Below are 21,029 nucleotides of genomic sequence, written 5' to 3' on the forward strand. Positions count from 1 at the left end.
TAATCATTCTTTACAAAATAAACTAAACATAAACACAATCTTAATACCCATTCTATTATAAATACCACGTGACCACGTCTAAATCTCATATTACTTCATACACAACTTTTTTCCACAGATATATTAATCAACATGTTACAGACTACAATAATATCTCAAAATTTATGCATGCTGATCAGGAAAACAAAATCAAGAACTATCAAAAAGATAATTAACTCTCATAGTGAGATAAATTAATGGTAAAAAGCTCAATAAATTACCCGGAGACATTCTCAAGCTAACCTCTATAACACTGCAATTTTCTTGAACTTGACAGAACACTTCGGCAGATACAAAGCCTCGGCATCACTTCGATTGACTGCTTAGACTGACGCAGGTGTCTTTGTATCAACGGACTTTAACACTTCTTCACCCATCTCCTTGCATCCAACCAATTTCTGCATGAAAACTTAGGCATAATTAATGGATGGGAAACAATGCATCAAGACTACTTAAGCATACTTAATCATTTAAAACAAGCATATTTAAAAATCTACTACGCTATCACTTTTATGAAGATTGTACTGTTTAGTCAGATACATAAATTTTATGAAAATTTTGACCACAATCGAAATGTCCTAGACACCCATAGAAAGCTACAGAGTACATACATTTCCAGTTGAATAAATGTCGCCGGTACGAAATCCCCTATTTAAAGTTTCGAGCACAGCCAACTCGATCCTCTCAGCTGCCTTCACTTCACCTAAACCATATTTCAAAAGCATTGCAGCACTAAGAATGGTTGCTAAGGGGTTTGCTTTATCCTGCATGATAAATAAATTAAAATAGAATAAAACAATATTTTCATTAAAAAAATAAATAATAAAACTACATTTTCATCTTATATAAACAGCAGAAAATACAACAGCATTAACTACCTGCCCAGCAATATCAGGAGCAGAACCATGGATTGGTTCAAACAGTCCAGGTCCCTACATATAAATACAACAAAACTAGTAAAGAAAAGATAGAAAAAGACGGACATTGCAAACAAATTTACTTCATGTTGTCTATTGAACCATTTAAAGTTTGCAACTTTTGCCCTGTGGAGTTATCATTGTGTGTCCCACAATAGAAACAGTTGAAGAAAATCGTACATATGAACAAGAGATGAATAAATACCGATTCACTGAGACTGGCAGACGGAAGCATTCCAATACTTCCAGTGATCATGGATGCCTCATCTGATAAAATATCACCAAATATGTTGTTCGTAACTATAGTGTCAAACTGCAAATTGATGAAGATTCCATGAGTTACTTGTTTCACTTTTCATTGTGTATTAATGCATAATACAATAATTAGAGCCTAGATATGGGTTACCAACCCATCTACTTATAACTGGGTTCTGATCCGGGTTATCTTTTACTTTATCTCAAACCGAGCAAACACGAAAAACAAAATATAGCTGAGAAAGAAAAGAGTGAACTACGACAAACAGGTTAAAAGTAGCTGAAATTATATTTTAAATACACTCAACATCCTAAATCATTTACTCCACATATATAGATTACAGATTATTGTTTAAATAGTATGTATATGTGTCTATTCATATTCAACACACTACTTGTTAATAAAAACTTCAAAGTTCTTAGACAGAGTGTTTTAGGCCAACCCAGACCAACGTGTTTTAACTTGTACAGAAAAACAAATTTCGTCCTATTCCCAACAAATAGTTACAGAATAAAAACCTGTTTCGGGTTCCTGATAAGCTGCATTGCTGCATTGTCAACATACATATGAGACAGCTCAACATCAGAGTATTCAGCTGATATTGCTATTATCCTTTTCCTCCAAAACATTGACGCCTGCTCAATTTTCAAAACTATAATAAGGAATGCAGGTTGGCTTCGGTATATAAATGTGATTAGACTAACCTATAAACTCAAATAGAGTCAACTAATGGAACCCTAAGACTATTTTGCCAACCTAAATAACTAAAAGAAAAACTATAAAAGGACCTTGTACCTCCAAGACGTTTGCTTTGTCAACGGAGCAAAGCTTGCCACCACGCTTACGAGCCGTCTCAAATGCAATACGAGCTATGCGGTCAATCTGATCAGCAGGAAATAAAAAACAATATGTACTTGACACACAAGATTCAATTGAAAGATATAAAAACTATAAACAATGAGCTAAATGTATGTTGCTTAACAACATTTTCGTGTGAAGACATTTCATATGAAATTTTCAGCAGAATACATTCCACTAGAAGCAAACCTCATATGCTGCATAAACCTCAGTGTTGTAGCCAATCTCCTCACCATTTTCATCGGTTCCAAATCCCCTTGGTTTTCCAAAGTAGATTCCTTCAAGAAGTAAACATTGAAGAAAATTCACAATTAACATTTTTTAAATTTTTTAATAAGAAATTTTAAAGTATATCAAATTCTTCATGTGCTATAGCCTCTAGCTGTATTTTGTGAAAACATAGAAATTTGATCATTAAATTTTTGAAGGCAAGCATAGTGAAACTAATGGGAACTTAAATTTTTGTTTAAAAAATAAATAAAAATTCATGTGCTGAAATCCTTCTTCAATCGCCTCTTAAAGACAACATTACCAAGAAGAGACGCGTTTGATGTCAAGTAAATATGATGAGGTGTATACACTGACCTCCTGTAAGTTCCCTTACAACCATCAAGTCAACTCCTTCAGCAACCTCTTTCTTTAAAGTTGAAGCATCCACTAACTGAAAATGGTGATTACGTGAAAAAAAGATTCAGCATAATTCCATAATGAAAATAACAGCGACCTATGTCAGTAGTCAAATTAGATAAGCAACTCATGATCAATTATGGTAGCATTTATTTGAGCATGCATGGTCAGAGAAATATTAGGTAGTGTATAAACAAACTAATTTAGCCCATATTGGAAAACTTAACACATATATTAAGATAAACATGTTCATAATCAACTGATTTAATCCCATACTATAACAATCACACATTTATTATCTACTGAAAAATTGCAGATTCATGGATCATTGTCCCAATTAGACAGGAAGTCAAAAGTAAGGGTGCACAAAATCTAACTTTATGTCTTCACTTCAGTGAAAGATGCATAATTTGTGATTAGATGACGAAGACTAAAGACCATAGGTGTTAGACTCGTACGAGCCGCGAGTTAGCGATCCCTGGTATTTGAATGTGTTGTAGATGCAAGTGTCAACTACCTTCATGATACTGCCATGTAAATTTTCCATGCTCTAACTCAGAATACGTTAATAGTAAATATTCACAATATAGTTAAGTTGATTGCTTGACATCTAATGAATTCAAACAGAAGCATGACTTATTTTCCAGATTATCTCATCATAGGTTTAGCATACTGCTGATTTTCTCTCTAGTTCAGGAGCAAGTTATGGTGTATGAGCCTCATTTATATAGACTAAACCTGGAAGTTTGATGCTACCAAATGTGTAAGTGAACAACAAGATAAGCCCGATGGTACCAAATCATTAACTATGGTAGATATGAAACTGCAGCCTGGATAAGAAGAGCTCCACATGCTAGTTATAAAAAACTATTTATCAAAAGTTTGAAAGGAAAAAAAAAAAAAGCTGTCACTTAAACTTTTTAATCCTCAACTCCATATCTATATCTATTAATCTATATCTGTGTGTGTGTATATATATATATATATAACTAAGTTACTAAACATGGGAATGTATAGCGGTTCAAGTGATGCAAAGGTCAAGTGCATCATCAGCGGCTTCCTAGAAGATTTAATCTCTGCCGTAATATCGGATCTGGTGCTGGTCTCATTTCTGAAGCTCTAATAGAGCTTGAAAAAAAAAACTCTTGCTTGATATATTTAAAGAGAAGCAACAAAAAAGAGCCAAAGCTGGCACAATTCCAACTTCCTACAAGAAGAAACCAGAGGAAGGTTTCATCAACCATAGAGTCCAAGTGTGGGCCAAATATCGTTTTCCAAACAAGCAACCTAAAAATCTGCCGAATGCTGATCATCTGGAATCTGGATGCAATGTAGGTTTGCCTAAGAGAAAATTGTGTTATTGATGATGCAACCGGTGTAGAGAAGATGAACCATGAAGACTTCTGCCACACTGCCTCTGTAAGTATCCGAAACAGATACGCCCAAAATGCCGTCGCGTTTATAGGCCTTCAAATTTATGACGCTTAAAAAGGATTAATCAGAAAGAATAGCCATTCTGCCTTTTTATGAGTGATATGAGTGAGCTTGACAAGAATTCCGATGTTTTCCTTCTTCCTACTGAGATGGAATCTTACACTTGAGGTCTTACTCCTAATTTGGCTCAACAACGTGGAATGTCTGAAAACTTCATTGGAATGTATACCCGTATAGCTGCACAAAAATTCTTTTGTGATTCCAATTGATGAGGGAACGCATGCATAAAGAAGGTGCTCCTAAGTAGCTGTCTTCTATACTAATGGAATTTGCACCAGGAAAGTGAGGAAAAAGCTACTGATACCAAACAGGCTGAAAACTGGTTTTCCCTGACATCTGCACAGCAGATATGGGATATGTATATTGCACTTGATAAAGATCAGAATGGGAGACTGATATGCCTTATTTTATACCCATTTCCCACGACATTATTAGTTGTTTTTAAGTGCTTTTCGCGTCGTTTTCGTATACATTTGTGCGTTTATGGTACTTATTAGTGTTTCGGGATATTAACAGGAACCTCAGCATAATTTCTGGAGAAAACGACATTTTGAAGTGAAATGAATGCTTATGGAAGTTTTACAAGGCACGAAACTGAATTTGGAGTCTAGTCAACCATTTCATCAAAGTCAACAGTCAACTGCGACGCAGTGACCATGATGCGCCGCACTCATGAGACAGGGATTTTTACTGCGTCACAGTGAGGGAAGCTGCGCCGGAGTCTGTTCAATTCGTTCCAGCACAAGGTCAACATAAGTCAACGAAGTCAATAAGTCAAAGGTACACTGCAACGCAGTGCCCGAACTGCGCCGCAGTTCGAGACGGGAATTTTGTAACTTTCGGGGGAAGTATATATAGCTTGCAAATACATTCCAAAACCCTACCTTTAGTTTCCCAGCCCTTTTTGAGCATCTTTTGAGAGGTTTTTCTTCAGTTTAATCATTTTGGAAGATCAAGAACACGATTGGACGATTTCCGTTATTCGTTTTCATTTATTTGTATTCCGTAACGATGAATTCTACTATTTTGATTTGTTATTTCATTCCAATAATGAGTAGCTAATCACTTTATCATCCATCTTGATGAAGTGAGACAATATGTAAGAATTGCACTATTTTTATTAATTCAAAGTTGATTTTAATTATCGTTGTGTCGAGATTTTGATGATTTGATTCTTGATAAATTATTATTATGATATTGGTGACATGTATGTTCTTCATTAGTGGTACTAGTTGTATATGTGATTTCAATTAATTATCTTTAATCAATTGTCACTAGCTCATGGTACCATAGTGAATGTCATTTTGATAAAAAGAATCATTTCGTCAACGTGTTGATTAACGGTTGGTGGTACCACGTTGTCTTCACATAAATACAATTGTTAATTCGATAATCAAATAAACTAGTTGATTAGGGAATTGTTTTAAGCATTGGTGGTACCGGCTTTTACAAAGGAACTGATTAATTAGGTGATTTAAATGATTTTATAAATGTTGGTGGTACCAATTTGTGTCTTCATTTTATCACGATTATCATGGTCAACTTAGTTGGATTTGAACTTCATTTATGTGCAATCTGAGCATATTGTTGAGCAGATTTGAGATGGATGCCTTTTAAATTATTATTTTCAATTACAAAATCTCTTTTCGATTAATCCTGCGGGATTGCTAACTGATTTTACTAATTGCAGCGTGACAATTCGGTCACGAAAAACCCTCATTTTAACTTGAACTATTTTATTTGAACAATTGCTTAGCTTTAGTCCTTGTGATCGACCTCGGATTTACCATAGTAACTATACTGCATACGAACTCGTTCACTGCCTGTGAGTGTGTTGTAGTTAGTCGCTAAGTGATTCGTGTTTATAAATTTTAAGACTCTGAAATTACACATCAGAGACTAAGCAGGTAGGAAGTTCGAGAATATGCAGATGGGACGCTTAAAGAGATTTTTATTGAGAGGGCTTTTGATGAGCTTGTCATGACCCGGCGTGATAAGAATGGACATGGAAGCCGTCCAGAGATAGACGTTGATTACTTTGTTGACTTTGTTGAGTTGTTCTAGCCCTGGAGAGCAAAGATACTGTAGATGGTATAACATATTTGTTTAGATGTCTAGATCTTCATGTAAGAGGGTTCGCCACAACAGCTGATATTCACACACTCTTCAGAGGCGTGTACCAGAAATGGATGAAGGTGGAAACTATGAATTGTGCATAGAGAATGTTCATGATGAAATTTGGGCTATGGTAAAGCCAGCTGATCCTGTAAGGTTTCAGACTTATTATCCTGCAAACTAGGTGGAACTATTGCCAGTATTTTTATAGACGTACGTGGTTTCTGGGCCCATGACCACTGAGAAAATCTTCTACAAGAAGACGAAGAACCAGAAGAAGAATAGACCATTTGGTGTATGATTATATGACAACGACAACATTACCTAATATTAACATCTTAGTAGTTAGTACTGCTTTTCAAGACTCAAGAGCAATATGAAAACGACAACATTACCAAATATTAACATCGTAGTACTGCTTTTGAAGAGCAATATGTGTATCTTCACTATTTTATGTAAAGATAAATATTACTCTCAATTCTGAAACTCGTAGTACTTACCCAAATCAAAACCGTATTACACTTTGTTTTAGCACCTAAACTGTTTCAAATTGGATTGCTAATGTGTATTATATATTTGTTTGCCAAAAAAGAATAATAATAAAATAAAAATAAAATTTGTGAGTAAAAGAGTATACAGAAATCTGAACATTCATTAAGCAAACTTGAGTATTTCCATCCATTTACTTACAGAATGCAACTTCGTAAGAATATAAGAAAACAAACTAAGCCCTGCCTCCATTTCTTTAGAAATGCATGTTACACGTAACAACTAGAAACCGCTAGTCCGCTATAATATGCACTTTTCTTTTAATTATAGATACTAGACTCACAAGAATCACATCCTTACAAAAAAATTTTAAGTTCAACTTCGCAAAAAAACAGGTTTTTTTCTGCTTATTCAGCCCTCATCATAACAAGCTAATCAGGCTCTAGGATTGAAAAGATACCATATTCAAGTATTTCCAAGTCAATGACTAACATACCTGCGGTAGAACAGTTGCAGGCCTTAGATTTGCAAATACTTTAAGACCTTCACGAAGCTGAAGCAGTCCAGTCTCAGGCTTCAGATGTTTCTCATTATTATCCCACTTGTACCTTCAATCCATCCAATCAAAACATAAAATAAATCAAAACTTGAACCATGAAAATATACATCAATGATACATATTATGCATGGATTGATATTCCTCCTTCAACTGAAAGAGTCTATTATGAGCTTCAATCATCAATTTATGAATAGAGCGATTTGGGACGTTAATCTCAAATGGGTCAATATATTATTTTTCTAGGAGGGAAAGTAGCCGAATAGGTTGTATAGTTGAACGGGTCAAACGGGCTGAAAGTTGCAGAACTGAATGTGAAACTAGAAAAGAGTAACAATGAGCTATTACTTAAGTATAACAAGAAATCTAAGCATGTACATCATTATAGCAGTTATTCGGACCTATTAATCTGTTATCCACCCACCCGAACCCATTCATTATGTCACCTATATTCTGATTAGTGCAAAAACATGTATACTAGTTACAGTGTTGGAATACCACGGTGTTATCAGTAACAAAATCAGAAGTATTTGTTGGTACCTTTATTGTCACACACACAAACATGAGTGCGTATGCAATTATGTATCAATCATTGATTTAATATAATGGTAAAGGCTTTGGAGTCTTTTACATGGCATAGTGTATTTCAAGGATACACCAGCTTCATCAAAACGACCTGATTTAAGTATAGGTGCCTGACAAGAAGCTTTGGGTAATATATACAGAAGGTGAAGGTCAAGAACATTTATTACCTTAAGTGTAAGCTAAAACTATAACAAACAGGATTTTGCAGATAACTTTAAATACTTTTGTCTAAACTCAAGATCAATAGAATATTTAAATACATTAAAAAAAGTATCTAACCCGCCAATAGCACCAAGAAGAACAGCATCAGATTGCTTAGCAGTTTCGAGAGTTTCGTTAGGTAACGGAACTCCGGTGGAATCCAAAGCTGCACCTCCCATCAACTTCTCATTGAACTTAAATTCAATCCCTGATTTTTTTATAAAAAAGAAAAAGAAAAAGAAAAAAGAATACATAAATCATTTTTATCATAGAAACTTATTTAACACATACATACATAAATACATACATAAATACAGGGTAACACTCCGGTGAGAACACTTTTAAAATAAGAACGGTGAGAACACTTAAAAACATCATTTTGATGCATTAAAAGTCCATAAAACTAACATAGTGTGTTTAACAACACATCGATCCGTCAAAATCGAAAAAATCACGTTTTTTGTTTTGTGCATCCATCTTGGATTCATCAAAATGATGCATCCAACAAAAAACGTGATTTTTTTCGATTTTGACGGATCAATGTGTTTTTAAACACTTAAATAATGATAATTAGTTGTGCACTATGTCAGTTTTATGGACTTTTAATGCATCAAAATGTAGTTTTTAAGTGTTCTCATTTTAATTTGGTTCTCATTTTATTGTCACCCTATAAATACATACATACATATATGCATTGAAGCATATGTATATATATAACTTCTGTACCTATAACCTCTGTATCCAAAACTACATATGTATATATATCCAAAACTTTCAACTAAATGAAATATGAATCTATTAGCTAATAGTAATGATAGACTTATAACTTCAATCCTACCGATCAAAAGAAGTCACACATTATTATTGTTATATACAAATAAACCTAACTGAAAAACTAAATAATAAATATATTAAAACTAATACTAATATTAATAATAATTGCAAAAAAGACTATGTGTAGATACAGATATATATATATATATCGATACAGATAGATATACCTTCAATGGAGGCAGCAAGATTAAGAACATTTTTGGCAACAGAAATGACTTCAGGGCCAATTCCATCACCAGGAAGCAAAGTTATGTTGTAGCTTTTGTGGTTGGTTGATGACGTGGCGGATGAGCAACGGATTATGCTGACTGGATTTGGAGAGTGATAATGACTACTGGAAGTAAATTGAAAGGGCTGCTTTTTGATTGAGATGATATTATTGAATGATAATAATGAAGCCGCCATTTTTGTTTTCTTTGGTAGGATAGTGTATGGTTTAGCAGGTGAAAGATAAAAGGGTGAGGACTGGGGACATTTTTTCTTCCTCCTTTTCAAATATTGACAAACATGAAAAACATGTCAATAAAAAATGAAGAGTTACTTAAAAAAGACAAAAATGAAGAGTAGTTAGGGCATAAGGAGTCGTATGGCGGGTTGCGTCGGGTTGCCTTTATGCCGGCGGCTACACCGCTGCCAGTACCGTTGGGTAGCTTCAACGGGTTAAAGGGAGGTTTGTGAAACCGGTTCTCATAAAATCAAAACCGTGAGAGAGCGTGCTCATTTGAACGTTAGTGTGGGGCCAAGCGTTCGCTGAACTTTGATTAAAAAAAAGAAATATATCTCCTTTTTTACCTTTATTTAAACAACTCTTCTTCTTTTTCAAACATCACATGAAAAACTAATGTGCGATTACTTCGTGGAACCGCCAAAGTTCAGCGAACGCTTCTTTCATCATCATTATCGCATGAGTAAAAGGTTGTTTTTAAAGATTGTTGGTGACATTGAAGCTCAATGATGGTGTACGTCACCCTTCGTGACGGAACATGACCTTCGTAACAGAACCGATCCTGCGTGACGAAAGTACCCGCTGTAAGCTTTATCTAAATATGGTAGAGATTATCTAAATCTCTTCCTCCTAAATTAAGGAGATTTGATCTTATCACGTCTGGCCATATTAAATATCAAGATTTGGCATATTATAAGGAATATTCCCTAAATCCTAAACTTATTCTCCAAGATTTCCATCCCTATATATATGGATGAGTCTAAACCTAAATTCTCATTCTCCTCCTCTCCAGAAAACACACACGCAGATCTGGGCGTCCTCTTCTCTCCATAAGAGATCCTCCAGCAACCTACAACAATATACTCACATATCAACAACGTGATGCGGGACAATGACTCTTCGTCCCGAAACTTCCACAGCCTACAATGATTAGGCAAAAGCATCCTTGGATATCGGGATATGATAATATCCTTCCATGAGCGTGCTAAACACGGTCGAACATATCTAAAACACAATAGCACAATCTCAATCAGCTAACAATCAAACCATAATTGATTGGCGTAAAGAGATCAAAACTCTACCTTCGGGGAATCGCCAACAAACAACCAAAAACACCCGTCATCCCCTTTTCTTAACCTAATCTCGGTTTGGTGTACAATCACTCAATAGCCATATTTTCAATAACATACGCACGCAAGGAATAGAAAAGGATTCTCGCCGATACAAAAATGCACGTCGGCAATCAAGCAACTCTCAACCGGTGAACCATCAGATAACTTCGATGAGTATTTATGCATGGCCGATCGCACGTCACACGAATGTCTTATCAACTTTTGTGATGTGGTCATTCATTTATATGGGCGAGAATTCTTACGTAGGCTGACATCACATGACGTAGCTATGATCCAACAAGCGCATGAAGCACGACATCATCTTCCCGGGATGCTTGGTAGTCTTGATTGTACGCATGTCGAATAGAGGAATTGTCCTAGAACTTTGAAAAGGCAATACACGCTTGGGGATCATAAAGTCCCTATGATCATGGTTGAGGCTGTCGCTTCACAAGATTTATGGATTTGGCATTCATTTATTGGTCTTCTCGGGTCAAACAACGATATAAATTTGTTAAATCAGTTACCGTTGTATGACTCGGTTTGAAATGGGACGACTCCAGACTTATCATTCATTATTCGCGGTCGGTATTACATACGTGGCTATTTGCTAACTGATGGGATTTATCCTAGGTGGTCTACGTTTGTTAAAGCGTATCCACACCATGTCGATCCAAAGGAAAAGAAGTTCAAGAGAGCACAAGAAGCGACAAGAAAAGACATTGAAAGGGTTTTTAGTGTTCTTAAGGGAAAATGGAAGATTTTGGATCACCCGCTTCGTTTTTTCGATTTAGACAAGATCGGCAAAGTCGTCGAAGCTTGTATTATATTGCACAACATGATCATAAAGGACGACAGGGGGAGTGATATACTGGTTCATATAATGGACCCACCGACACCGATAGTGTATGATCCTAGCGTTTTACCGGAGTTACATGATGAAAACGTCCATCATCGTTTCCGGTATGATCTTACAGAGCATTCGGGTCTAGATTTGTCATACCTCGATGGCCCGGCTTTTCATCCACCACCAATTGAGATTTAATTTAGTATGTTGTGTCTTTTAGGGGTTGAAAATTTTATGGAATGCCACTAAAAGAGGTTGAGAGGGTTGAAAAGGTAAAGTGAGATAGATAAATATTATTGGTTGGATTTTGGAGGGTTGATAAAATGTTTGTTACCACTCCTAAGGCCCTTAAGTTAACAAGTCAGATCAGCACCTACTTGAACAACTACTATGTATCGAACCATTGACATTTAGACAATTTTACGAGTCGGCCATTCCATTTTTTTTCAAAGGTAAATTTGTCCACAATCTCTGCATTACGTACGGGTAAAATTTATATAAGCATTAAGTTAGATTAAATTTACACTAATCATCTCAATTAATTGTGTTGTCTTTTGCTCTACATTTGTACCATAAATAACTTGGAGACTTAATGCTAAGAATACTTTTCCCAACATTAATCTCAATTCTAGAGAACTTTAACTCATTAGTTGCTTTCCAAAGACTCTAGCACGCCCGCCGCCCACACAATTCCTTTGAAGATGTTGAAAGTTCGTTTGTTGGGCCAGCTAGCATTCTTATGTAACTCAACAATATGGAAAAAACATAACTGGTGGGACCTTGCACGAGTTGCTGATGTGGTGCCAAATCTTTATGGCAATTTCGCACTCCCGTGACAGATGCTCCACGGATTCTTGAGCCTCGTTGCACAACTCGCATATGTCATTCCCGAAGCAACAATTGACCCATCCAATTAACCTTCTCATCTTATCGGAGTAGAATTTCAGGTGTCAAACAGTTTATAAAGATTTTAATATATAACAATAGTATACAATCTCTACATAAATTGGATTATGAGCAGGTACGATATATAGTCTTGTCTCTCTTAGAAGGTATATAGGCTATTTCATGATGCCCTTACCAGAAAGGAATAGGTGAGTGTATACTTTTTTGGGCGATCAATTGGCTTTGAACTACATTATTACACAAAAGTAATATTAAAATATATAAAATTTTTATAGACATTGAGAAATCATCACGGCTATATTTTGCTTCCATATAACTCATCCTATGATTATATAAGATAACAACATATAAGAACTAATTATTCAACACTTAAGCTATTACTCCAGAATTGAAATTAATATTAAAACTTTTAAAATATACCGTTGTATTTGATTTATTTAAGTGACACTGTCACACAAACGGTTCTTTGAAAATAAATGTTAAGTTTACATTTCGTAGACTTAAACTATAATTAATTGCAAGATTGGTCTCTATGGTTTGCTCATTATAACAATGAGAGTCTTTTTGCGAGTTCACTAGCAATTGACGTACTTATTTTGAGAACTTTTTGCATTTTCGAAGCCAATGGAATTAGATTTTTATGTTATAATGTCTCCCCGATCATCCTGTGGAATCTGTAAGAGCATTAAGTATGATTGCTATTGATTTCGGGTTCCCAAAACATGATGATTGTAAATAATAGGATGAAGATTTTGGCTAGAGTTATGCCAAAATCAGATAGGAAAAAGACACGAATTTGTTAGAGAGATTAAGGTTTGATTATGTGATTAACCTTTTTTTAACAGCGAGTTAGTAGTTAGTAGTTATCATTCGAAACACCACAGTGACATCCAATTGGGAAGTATGCGGTGCTCGAACCACGCATGTCTGGGATGAAACCCAAGACTCTCGAAAACCCCCTAATAATCTAATTCTACAAATGTATGAAGTGAGATTTGAACCCTGGTGGATTTTCCTAGGGTCAAAGACCTTATCAATGGGCCACCAACCCATTGGCACCTTTTAACCCTTTAGTGTTTAATCTGTGCAACACTAAATTATCGTATTTCTTATCATCTAATGGGAAACCCTATAGTATGTCTTTAAGAGTAAATTCACCAATCATATATATTTTCTAGACATAGGAATTTCAGTAATTGTCAATTATCATATCCAAAAGGATAGATGATCAGTGACTGTTACACTAATATGGTTCTAACATTCCAAGGCCACTCTTGATTAGCGATGGCAATGAGGCGGGGATTGTCGGGGATCTCAATCCCTATCCCCGTACCCGATTTTCACTTGTAATCTCCATCCCTGTCGCCATCCCCGTTGGGGAATTAAATTATATCGCCATACCCGTCCCCATCGGGTATCGGAGATCCCCGTCAGGTATCGCGGATACCTTTTTGAATGAACATGAATTTATTTTGATAGAAAATATGTAGGAGAATGTGTATTTCGACATTTTCTTTCTATGTACAAACTAATATATATATGTTTAGTAAATGATTAATAAAGTTTAACACATAAAAAGTATTAAATAAAAGTTCTAAACTTGAAATTGATTCTAGAATATAAATAAGAACTTAAAGTGATTCTAATAAATATATATAGTATTTTCGGGTTCGGGTATGGGGATCGGGGATTTACAGTTTCCCATCCCCATTCCCATCTGCATCGGGGATTAGATTTACATCCCCATACCCGTCCCCATCCCCGGTCAACTCAGGGATTCCCTGGTCAAATTTCATATATCGGGGTATGGGTATTTTTGCCATCCCTACTCTTGATATAAATTTTATTACAATCGAAGACCGAACACATAATGACCTATATTACTAAGTACCAACTATATATGTGATGATGCTATACAAAATTTATCGATGATGGTGGATATCATTTATATGTTCACTAATAATAAATATTAATTTTGTATTTTTCAAATTAAAACTATTATACATAATTAAAAAAAACAAACAATAACAAAATAAAAAAGTTTGACTTTTTGTTGACACGATCCAAGACCTGATACACTCGATTCTTGATCGACACCAGAGTCTTGACCGATACACCCGAGTCTTGACCAAGTTGACTAGAGTTTTGACTCTTGATCGATAGTCCGAGTCTAGCAAAGTTGAGTCGTCAACCCGCCGATATATGATTCGATTATGAGAAATCCGTTATATCGACCGATTCTCATAACATTAACTAAAATACCTACAATACCTCCATCCTGTCGCTATCATCACTATTACTATCACCGGTTGCCACTCGCCTCCCATGCCATCATCACACATTAACTTTGTTGTATTGTGCATGTAACCTACTAGTTATTTTATAGTTCTTCCTTTTTTGATAGATTTGTGAACGAAAGCTACTTACGAAAGAGAAAAAAAAGTTAATCGGATCATGTTTAAGCAAGTATATAGGCTTAAGTTCTAAAGGGTTAATCTAGCTTAGGAAGGGTTGAAAGGTTGAATAAGACTTGCTGGCGGTTCCCAACTGGTGTGAAATTAGTGAGATAATCGCACGCCACCAAGCTTATAGGAGAGTGTCTGTGTGTGTTTCATTCTGCCTTGAGTGAGATTATGGCAAGGTATTTATAAAGCCTAAGGAAGGATCTAGACCTGGTCCCAAATCCATGACGCCATGGATGCAGGAAGCCGTTGAGCGGTGCGTTGTCTAGTGTGAGGGTGTCAGATATATAGACGTCATGATATTGTCTTAGTCTATGGATGCGTATAGACGTCATGATATTGTCGTAGTCTATGGACGTGTATAAACGTCATGATATTGTCGTATTCTATGGATTAGACTCCATAGCCTTAAATTTGGATATCTCTAAATTAAATTCATGTGTGAGCCGTAGATATATGTTATCCCCCAGCCTAAAGCTATGTGCAAATACATGGTGTTTTGGTTAAAGATAAACTTTTGATGGTTGTTTAGTCATGGCCCATCAAATAATTTTTTGCCTCAGGCTCCTAGCCTATCAGATTTCAATTGGCCGTAGCCATTAATTATATCTACTAAATTTTTTGTTTAGCCGTAGCCTTCATAGTCTAGGTAAGATGATCATATTTATCATTTATTTTAATAGAATATAATATAATATATACATATATATATAATATCTTTATAGACTAAAGCTTTAATAAAGATTACATGTGATGTTGTTTGTATCGATAGATCTATAGTGGGCCGAAGGGTATGCACAAATCAAAAATTTTTGTTTCTCCCATAGATCGAGAGCTGTAGGGTTCTCATCTTTTCTTATTTATTATTATTAATTTTAATAATTTTTTTTCTCTGTAGCCTATTATTGCTTCAAGTGATCGTAGGATACTCATTGGTCGTAGCCTACCTCAAGAGTTTCGATCTGTAGGCTACTTGAATATAGCAGCTCGATCCGTAGGCTGCTTCTTCGATCTGTAGGGTACTCCATTCTTAGGCTACTAAAATTTAGCAGGTTCGTCCCATCTTTTGTTTTTAATTATGGGTGGTTGTAAGAAAGATTTAGCTCTACATACTTGCAGTATAGACAAGGAGGATATGCTCTGGTTTCTTAAAAAATATAGGTTTCCCCCTCATAAAGGTTACATGGTCCTTAGGCTTACGGACACCATTAAGAAGGCTCCACAGGGAAAGATAGGTTTGTACTTTGCCATGTTTAAGGTTGCTAACGTTCTATTACCTTTAACACCTTTCTTTCTAAGTGTTCTCCATTATTTTGGATGTCATGTTTCACAAATTACCCCAATAGGAGCCGCCAAGATTGCCATGTTTGAGGCTTGTTGTAGGGCTCATGATGGGGAGTCTACAGTCGAATTGTTTCGTAGATTTTATAAGTTATGTTGTTCCGGGGATTGGTTTTCTATGGAGAGGAGGTTTGAGCCTGGGTTGGATGAGTGTATTACAGATTACAAAGATTCTTTAAAAGGCTGGAAAAGTAGGTTTTTTTTATGTAGATTCGTCGATTGTGCTTCCTAGATATTTTAGGGCTCTCGAATTCAAGGATGTTCTTGACACCAAAGGGAAAATGTTTGACCCTGTTCAGTATGATGGTTTTGACGTGGAACTATATAGGTCCCTATTGGCCTCCAAGGTTGTTTGGAGGACATTGCCAGAGGAGATTCTTTATTTTGCTAGATTAAGTAAGACTTGGGCCCATTATCCCGCAGAGCCACTGATCTGGGGCGCGGATGGGAAGGGTATGGAGCCAAAAAATATTTTAGTTTGCTTTATATTAACTGATAAGTGTGTAATCTTGTAGATGTGTGCATATTTTGTAATCATTATATCTTAGACTCTATTTCTAGTTAATAGATATCTTTTGATTGCAGTGATGGACTTTACCACTTGTCTGGTAGGAGGTTATGAAAATGCGTCTTATACTCCCGACGTCCCTAAGGGCCAGCAGGTGCCTACTGTTAAGGACTTGGATTATTCTAAAGAGTTTGAAGTACTTTTGGATGATGATGAAAAGCTTCAAGCTATAGATCCCCAAGGAGAGGGGGCAGAAGGTGCGAGTAGGTCTCAAGCTTTGGGGTTGCCCGCATGTGCTAGTGGTTTTGGACACGTATCAAATAAGGAAAAAAAGAAACAGGTGGCAAATCAATCGGGTCCGAAACGGAAGGGTAAAATGGATAAGGAGGCGGTGTCTGATCGTCCCAAAGTGAAGAAACCTAAGATTTTTGAGGGAATAAAGTTGAATGAACCGTCTGGTGGAACCTATAGGCTTGATGGCCAAAGTACTTGCTCTGGTTACGGTATGGGGAAGAGTAGGGCTTCCTTGATCAAGGTGTTTGGTTCTAAAGCAGAGAGGACGCTCCCTAAGGAGCTTTCAGATGACGAAAGGGAGAAAGAGGAAAAAGAGGAAGAAGAAGGGGAGAGTGCTACGGGAGGCTACTATGCTCCTGACTTCAAGGTTGATGAGCTTCCTACCATTCCCTCCACTAAAGATTGGGAGCCTCCGGAAATCCCAGATGTAGATGGTCCTTTTACTTTGACGCTTTCTGGGGTTCCTTATAAGAGTGGTCTGCTCGAGAGGAGTGAGAGAGCGGCTTATGTTTCGGGGATGGTGATGCCTTCTTGCTGTAAGGAGATGGCCGATCGTCCTACTGATTCCTTCCATGATCACGGTCGTGAGATAGCTATTCAGTATATGTCTTGGCAGGTATATTGTATTTTATTATTATTATTATTATTATTATTATTTTAATACGTACTTATACAAGCTAAACCTTCCTTACTTTGTGGTTTCTCTCTTTCTTTTTTTTGTCTGCAGGATGATAATTTTCACAGGTGGACAATTATGGAAAAAAGCCTAAGTGAAGCAAGGAAACAAGTGACAATGCTAAAGCGCCAGTGTCGTAGATATGAGGAGAGAAATGGCACATTTACATTCGGACACCAGGTTGAAGATCTTCAGACCACACTTCAGATTGAAAAACAAAGGAACGGTATGGTGGAGGCAGAGTTAGATCGTGAAAGAAGCAAAATACGGGATTTGGTGAAGTTGGCGGAAGACTGGAAAGAAAAACATGATAACAGTCATAAGAAGATTACGGAATTGATGTTGGGCTTTAATGAGAAAGAGAAGTGTTATCTTGATGAGGTTCGTATATTAAAAGAGAAAGTAGGCGGGCTTGCTGGTGAGAAGCAGGCTGTGTTGGAGGCTATTCCAGAGTTTGTCCGGAAACTTCATTCTAGCCTTGAATTCAATTTGGCTATGGCTGAGGTTCAAAAGTTTGTTGTACGTTTGGGTGCTCACCGTAACCTTGAGAAGTTACATGCTAGGAATTCTAAGTTGGACATCACTAAGTTTGAGTGGTACAATCCAGGTATTATATCTGAGCTTCGGAGTGAAGGGGAAAAGTTTCGACAGAAAATTTATGCTTACCTTACTCAGCTAGCATCTAGTTCGGGACTCTCGGCAGAAGACCTATTGAAGATTCCAGCTCTAGAGGCTACCTCTACTTCGTTTTCAGTTCCAACTCCATCTACTTCTTAGGCTTTTCGCTTTATTTAGTTTGTATGTTGCCTCTATTGGCCTTAGACATTTCCTTTATGTTTGTATGTTGCCTGCCTTTGTCTTAATGATGTTGGTTGTTACTTTCGGTCTTATTATGCTTTATTGCATTCGAGTGATGAACATGCTAATGCTTTGGATCCCTGTCTTGGTAGCCAGAGCGTTGCCAAGATTGGTGGTAGGGTAAGTTCTTTAATTACTTCTTACCTTTATACGAATTTTATATATGTATATATGCGTACGTCTCAATGTCATAGATTAAATTTAGGGCTTATGCACTTCTTGTCCCAGTAGCCGGAGTGTTGCAAGGACTGTATAAAATCTAATTTTTATATGTGTATGGTTTTTCGCACTACTAGTCCAAGTAGCCGGAGCGTTGCAAGGACTGTATGGAAACCCTTAATATTCATGAAACTGGGAAATTATAAATTTGCTTGAGTTTTGAATGAAATGGAAACCTTTGATTTTCCTGAATTTTTGGGGCCTGAGCCACTTGTACATGTTAGGCCGTGGGCCGTAATGTGAAAAAGTTAATACAAAAATGAATCATTCAAACAATTTGGTAGTGCATATTCAGACATAACATTTTTTGAGTTGGCTTCCATTCCATATTCTTGGGAGTTCTTCTCCCGTTGGTGTAGTTAATTTGTAAGATCCATTCCCGCAGGCTTTAGAGACTAAGTAGGGCCCTTCCCATTGCGGGCCCAATTTGCCTTGGGCTTCTGCTTTACTTGCATTATTATTTCTGAACACGTAGCTACCTAGCAGGAAGGCTTCTTTATTCACTCGCTGGTTGTAGTACTTCTGCATTTGTTTTTTGTATTCAGCTTCCTTAATGGCTGCGACTTCTCGCCTTTCTTCTAAAAGGTCCAAGTTGGTTCTTAGCCGTTCTTCATTTTCCGTGCTGTTTATGAATCTTCTGGCCGTTGGAACACTAGCTTCAGCTAGGATCATTGCTTCTGTCCCATACACCAGGCTAAAGGGAGTTTCCCTATTGCTGGTTTTGGGAGTGATTCGGTGTGCCCAGAGCACTTGATGTAATTCGTCTACCGAACCATTTTTACTTCTTCCCAATCTTGCCTTGATTCCCTTAACTTTCGACTTGTTTGCTGACTCCACTTGTCCGTTGGCCTGTGAGTGGGCCACCGATGTGAAACTTTGGTGTATCTCAAGGTTTTCACAGAAACTTTTAAACTTTCCTTCACAAAACTGCTTCCTATTATCGCTAACGATTGTTTCTGGGATCCCAAACCTTGTTACAATATGGCCCCACACAAATTTTTCCATGTGTTTCCCGCTAATCGTAGCTAGCGGTTTGGCTTCCACCCACTTGATAAAGTAATCAATTCCTACTACTAGGAATTTGAGTTTGCCTGGAGTTGTTGGGAATGGTCCCACGATGTCTATTCCCCATTTGGTGAAAGGCCAAGCTGCAGTCACAGGAATTAGATCATTCTTGGGAGCCTTCTTTACTGAGTGTATTTGACATGAGTCACAGGCTCTTATCTCTTCTTCAACGTCCCTATGCATTGAGGGCCAGTAGTATCCCATTCTTGTGATTTTGGCTACAACAGTTCTTGGACCAGAGTGGAGACCACAGGCTCCATAATGTATTTCTCAAATGACTTCCTTAGCTTGCCTTGGTCCTACGCATCGAAGTAGGGGACCCAAGTATGATTTCTTGTATAAACCTTCTCCCCTGAGTGCATATTGTGGAGCCTTGACTCTAATTTTTCTTGCCTGATCTCTGTCAGCTAGGAGTGTCCCATTGGTGAGATAGTCGATGATTGGTGTCATCCATGCAGGGCCATCTTCTTCTATTGGGGCTACCATCAGACTTTCTTCAATGGAACTTCTCTCTAAGGTTTCCACCAACACTTTCTTAGTAAGGTGAGCAAACGACGTAGATGCCAATTTGCTTAGGGCGTCTGCTATCTTGTTCTTGCTCCTGCTGATATTTTGAATCCGAAAAGAGAGAAGTTGCCGTCTGATTTGCCTTACCTTCTCCAGGTATTTTTTCATGACCGACTCTTTTGCTTCATAAGTTCTGTCAACTTGAAAAGCCACTATCTGTGAGTCTACAAAAGCGTGTATGTGCTTCACCTTCATTTTTTGGGCTATCCGGAGTCCTGCCAGTAGGGCTTCATACTCTGAGACATTATTGATTGCCTTGAAGTTGAACCGAAGGGCATATGTGAACTCTTGGCCTTCCGGATTAGTAACTATCAACCCCGCTCCGGAGGCATCGACACTAGAGGCTCCATCCATATACAATTTCCATGTTTTTGGCTCCATAGGCTCCTCACACACTTCTTTTGTCGGGCTCTTCCTTTTTTGAGTAAGCTTTTTACTTGGTGTCTCTGCTAGGAAATCCGCCAGTACCTGTCCTTTGATGGCATTCCTTGGGCGAAATTCTATCTCATGCTCCCCTAGCTTGATAGCCCATTTGGCCAATCTTCCGGATACTTCTGGCCTAGTAAGCACTTGCTTTATCGGTTTGTTTGTGAGCACCTGGATTGAGTGGGCCTGAAAGTAGCGTCGGAGCCTCCTAACAGCATGAATCAATGCGAGGGCCAACTTGTCAATTTCCGGGTATCTTGTTTCTGGACTTTGGAGCACTCTGCTCACAAAGTATATAGGCACTTGCCCTCCTTTTCTCTCCGCTGTTATAA

At 37.2% G+C, this 21,029-nt stretch overlaps 2 protein-coding genes across 2 annotated transcripts; one reads left to right on the forward strand and one right to left on the reverse strand.

Moving 5' to 3' along the window:
• Nucleotides 1-90: 90 nt before the first annotated feature.
• On the reverse strand, nucleotides 91-9,466 carry LOC122599252 (3-isopropylmalate dehydrogenase, chloroplastic-like). Its single transcript, XM_043771732.1, has 11 exons — nucleotides 9,139-9,466; nucleotides 8,216-8,345; nucleotides 7,292-7,403; nucleotides 2,656-2,731; nucleotides 2,260-2,348; nucleotides 2,008-2,094; nucleotides 1,731-1,847; nucleotides 1,162-1,269; nucleotides 918-971; nucleotides 651-803; nucleotides 91-437 (listed from the first exon to the last, which is right to left on the reverse strand). Exons 1-11 carry the CDS (start codon nucleotides 9,374-9,376, stop codon nucleotides 363-365), a joined length of 1,239 nt encoding a protein of 412 aa, XP_043627667.1. The 5' UTR covers nucleotides 9,377-9,466; the 3' UTR covers nucleotides 91-362.
• Nucleotides 9,467-10,958: 1,492 nt separating this feature from the next.
• On the forward strand, nucleotides 10,959-11,573 carry LOC122601154. The gene is made up of 2 exons (XM_043773923.1): nucleotides 10,959-11,059; nucleotides 11,162-11,573. The coding sequence occupies exons 1-2, from the start codon at nucleotides 10,959-10,961 to the stop codon at nucleotides 11,571-11,573; spliced, it is 513 nt and encodes a 170-aa protein (XP_043629858.1).
• Nucleotides 11,574-21,029: the final 9,456 nt, after the last annotated feature.

Source organism: Erigeron canadensis, chromosome 5 (genome assembly GCF_010389155.1).
Source record: "Erigeron canadensis isolate Cc75 chromosome 5, C_canadensis_v1, whole genome shotgun sequence".
Taxonomy (NCBI): domain Eukaryota; kingdom Viridiplantae; phylum Streptophyta; class Magnoliopsida; order Asterales; family Asteraceae; genus Erigeron; species Erigeron canadensis.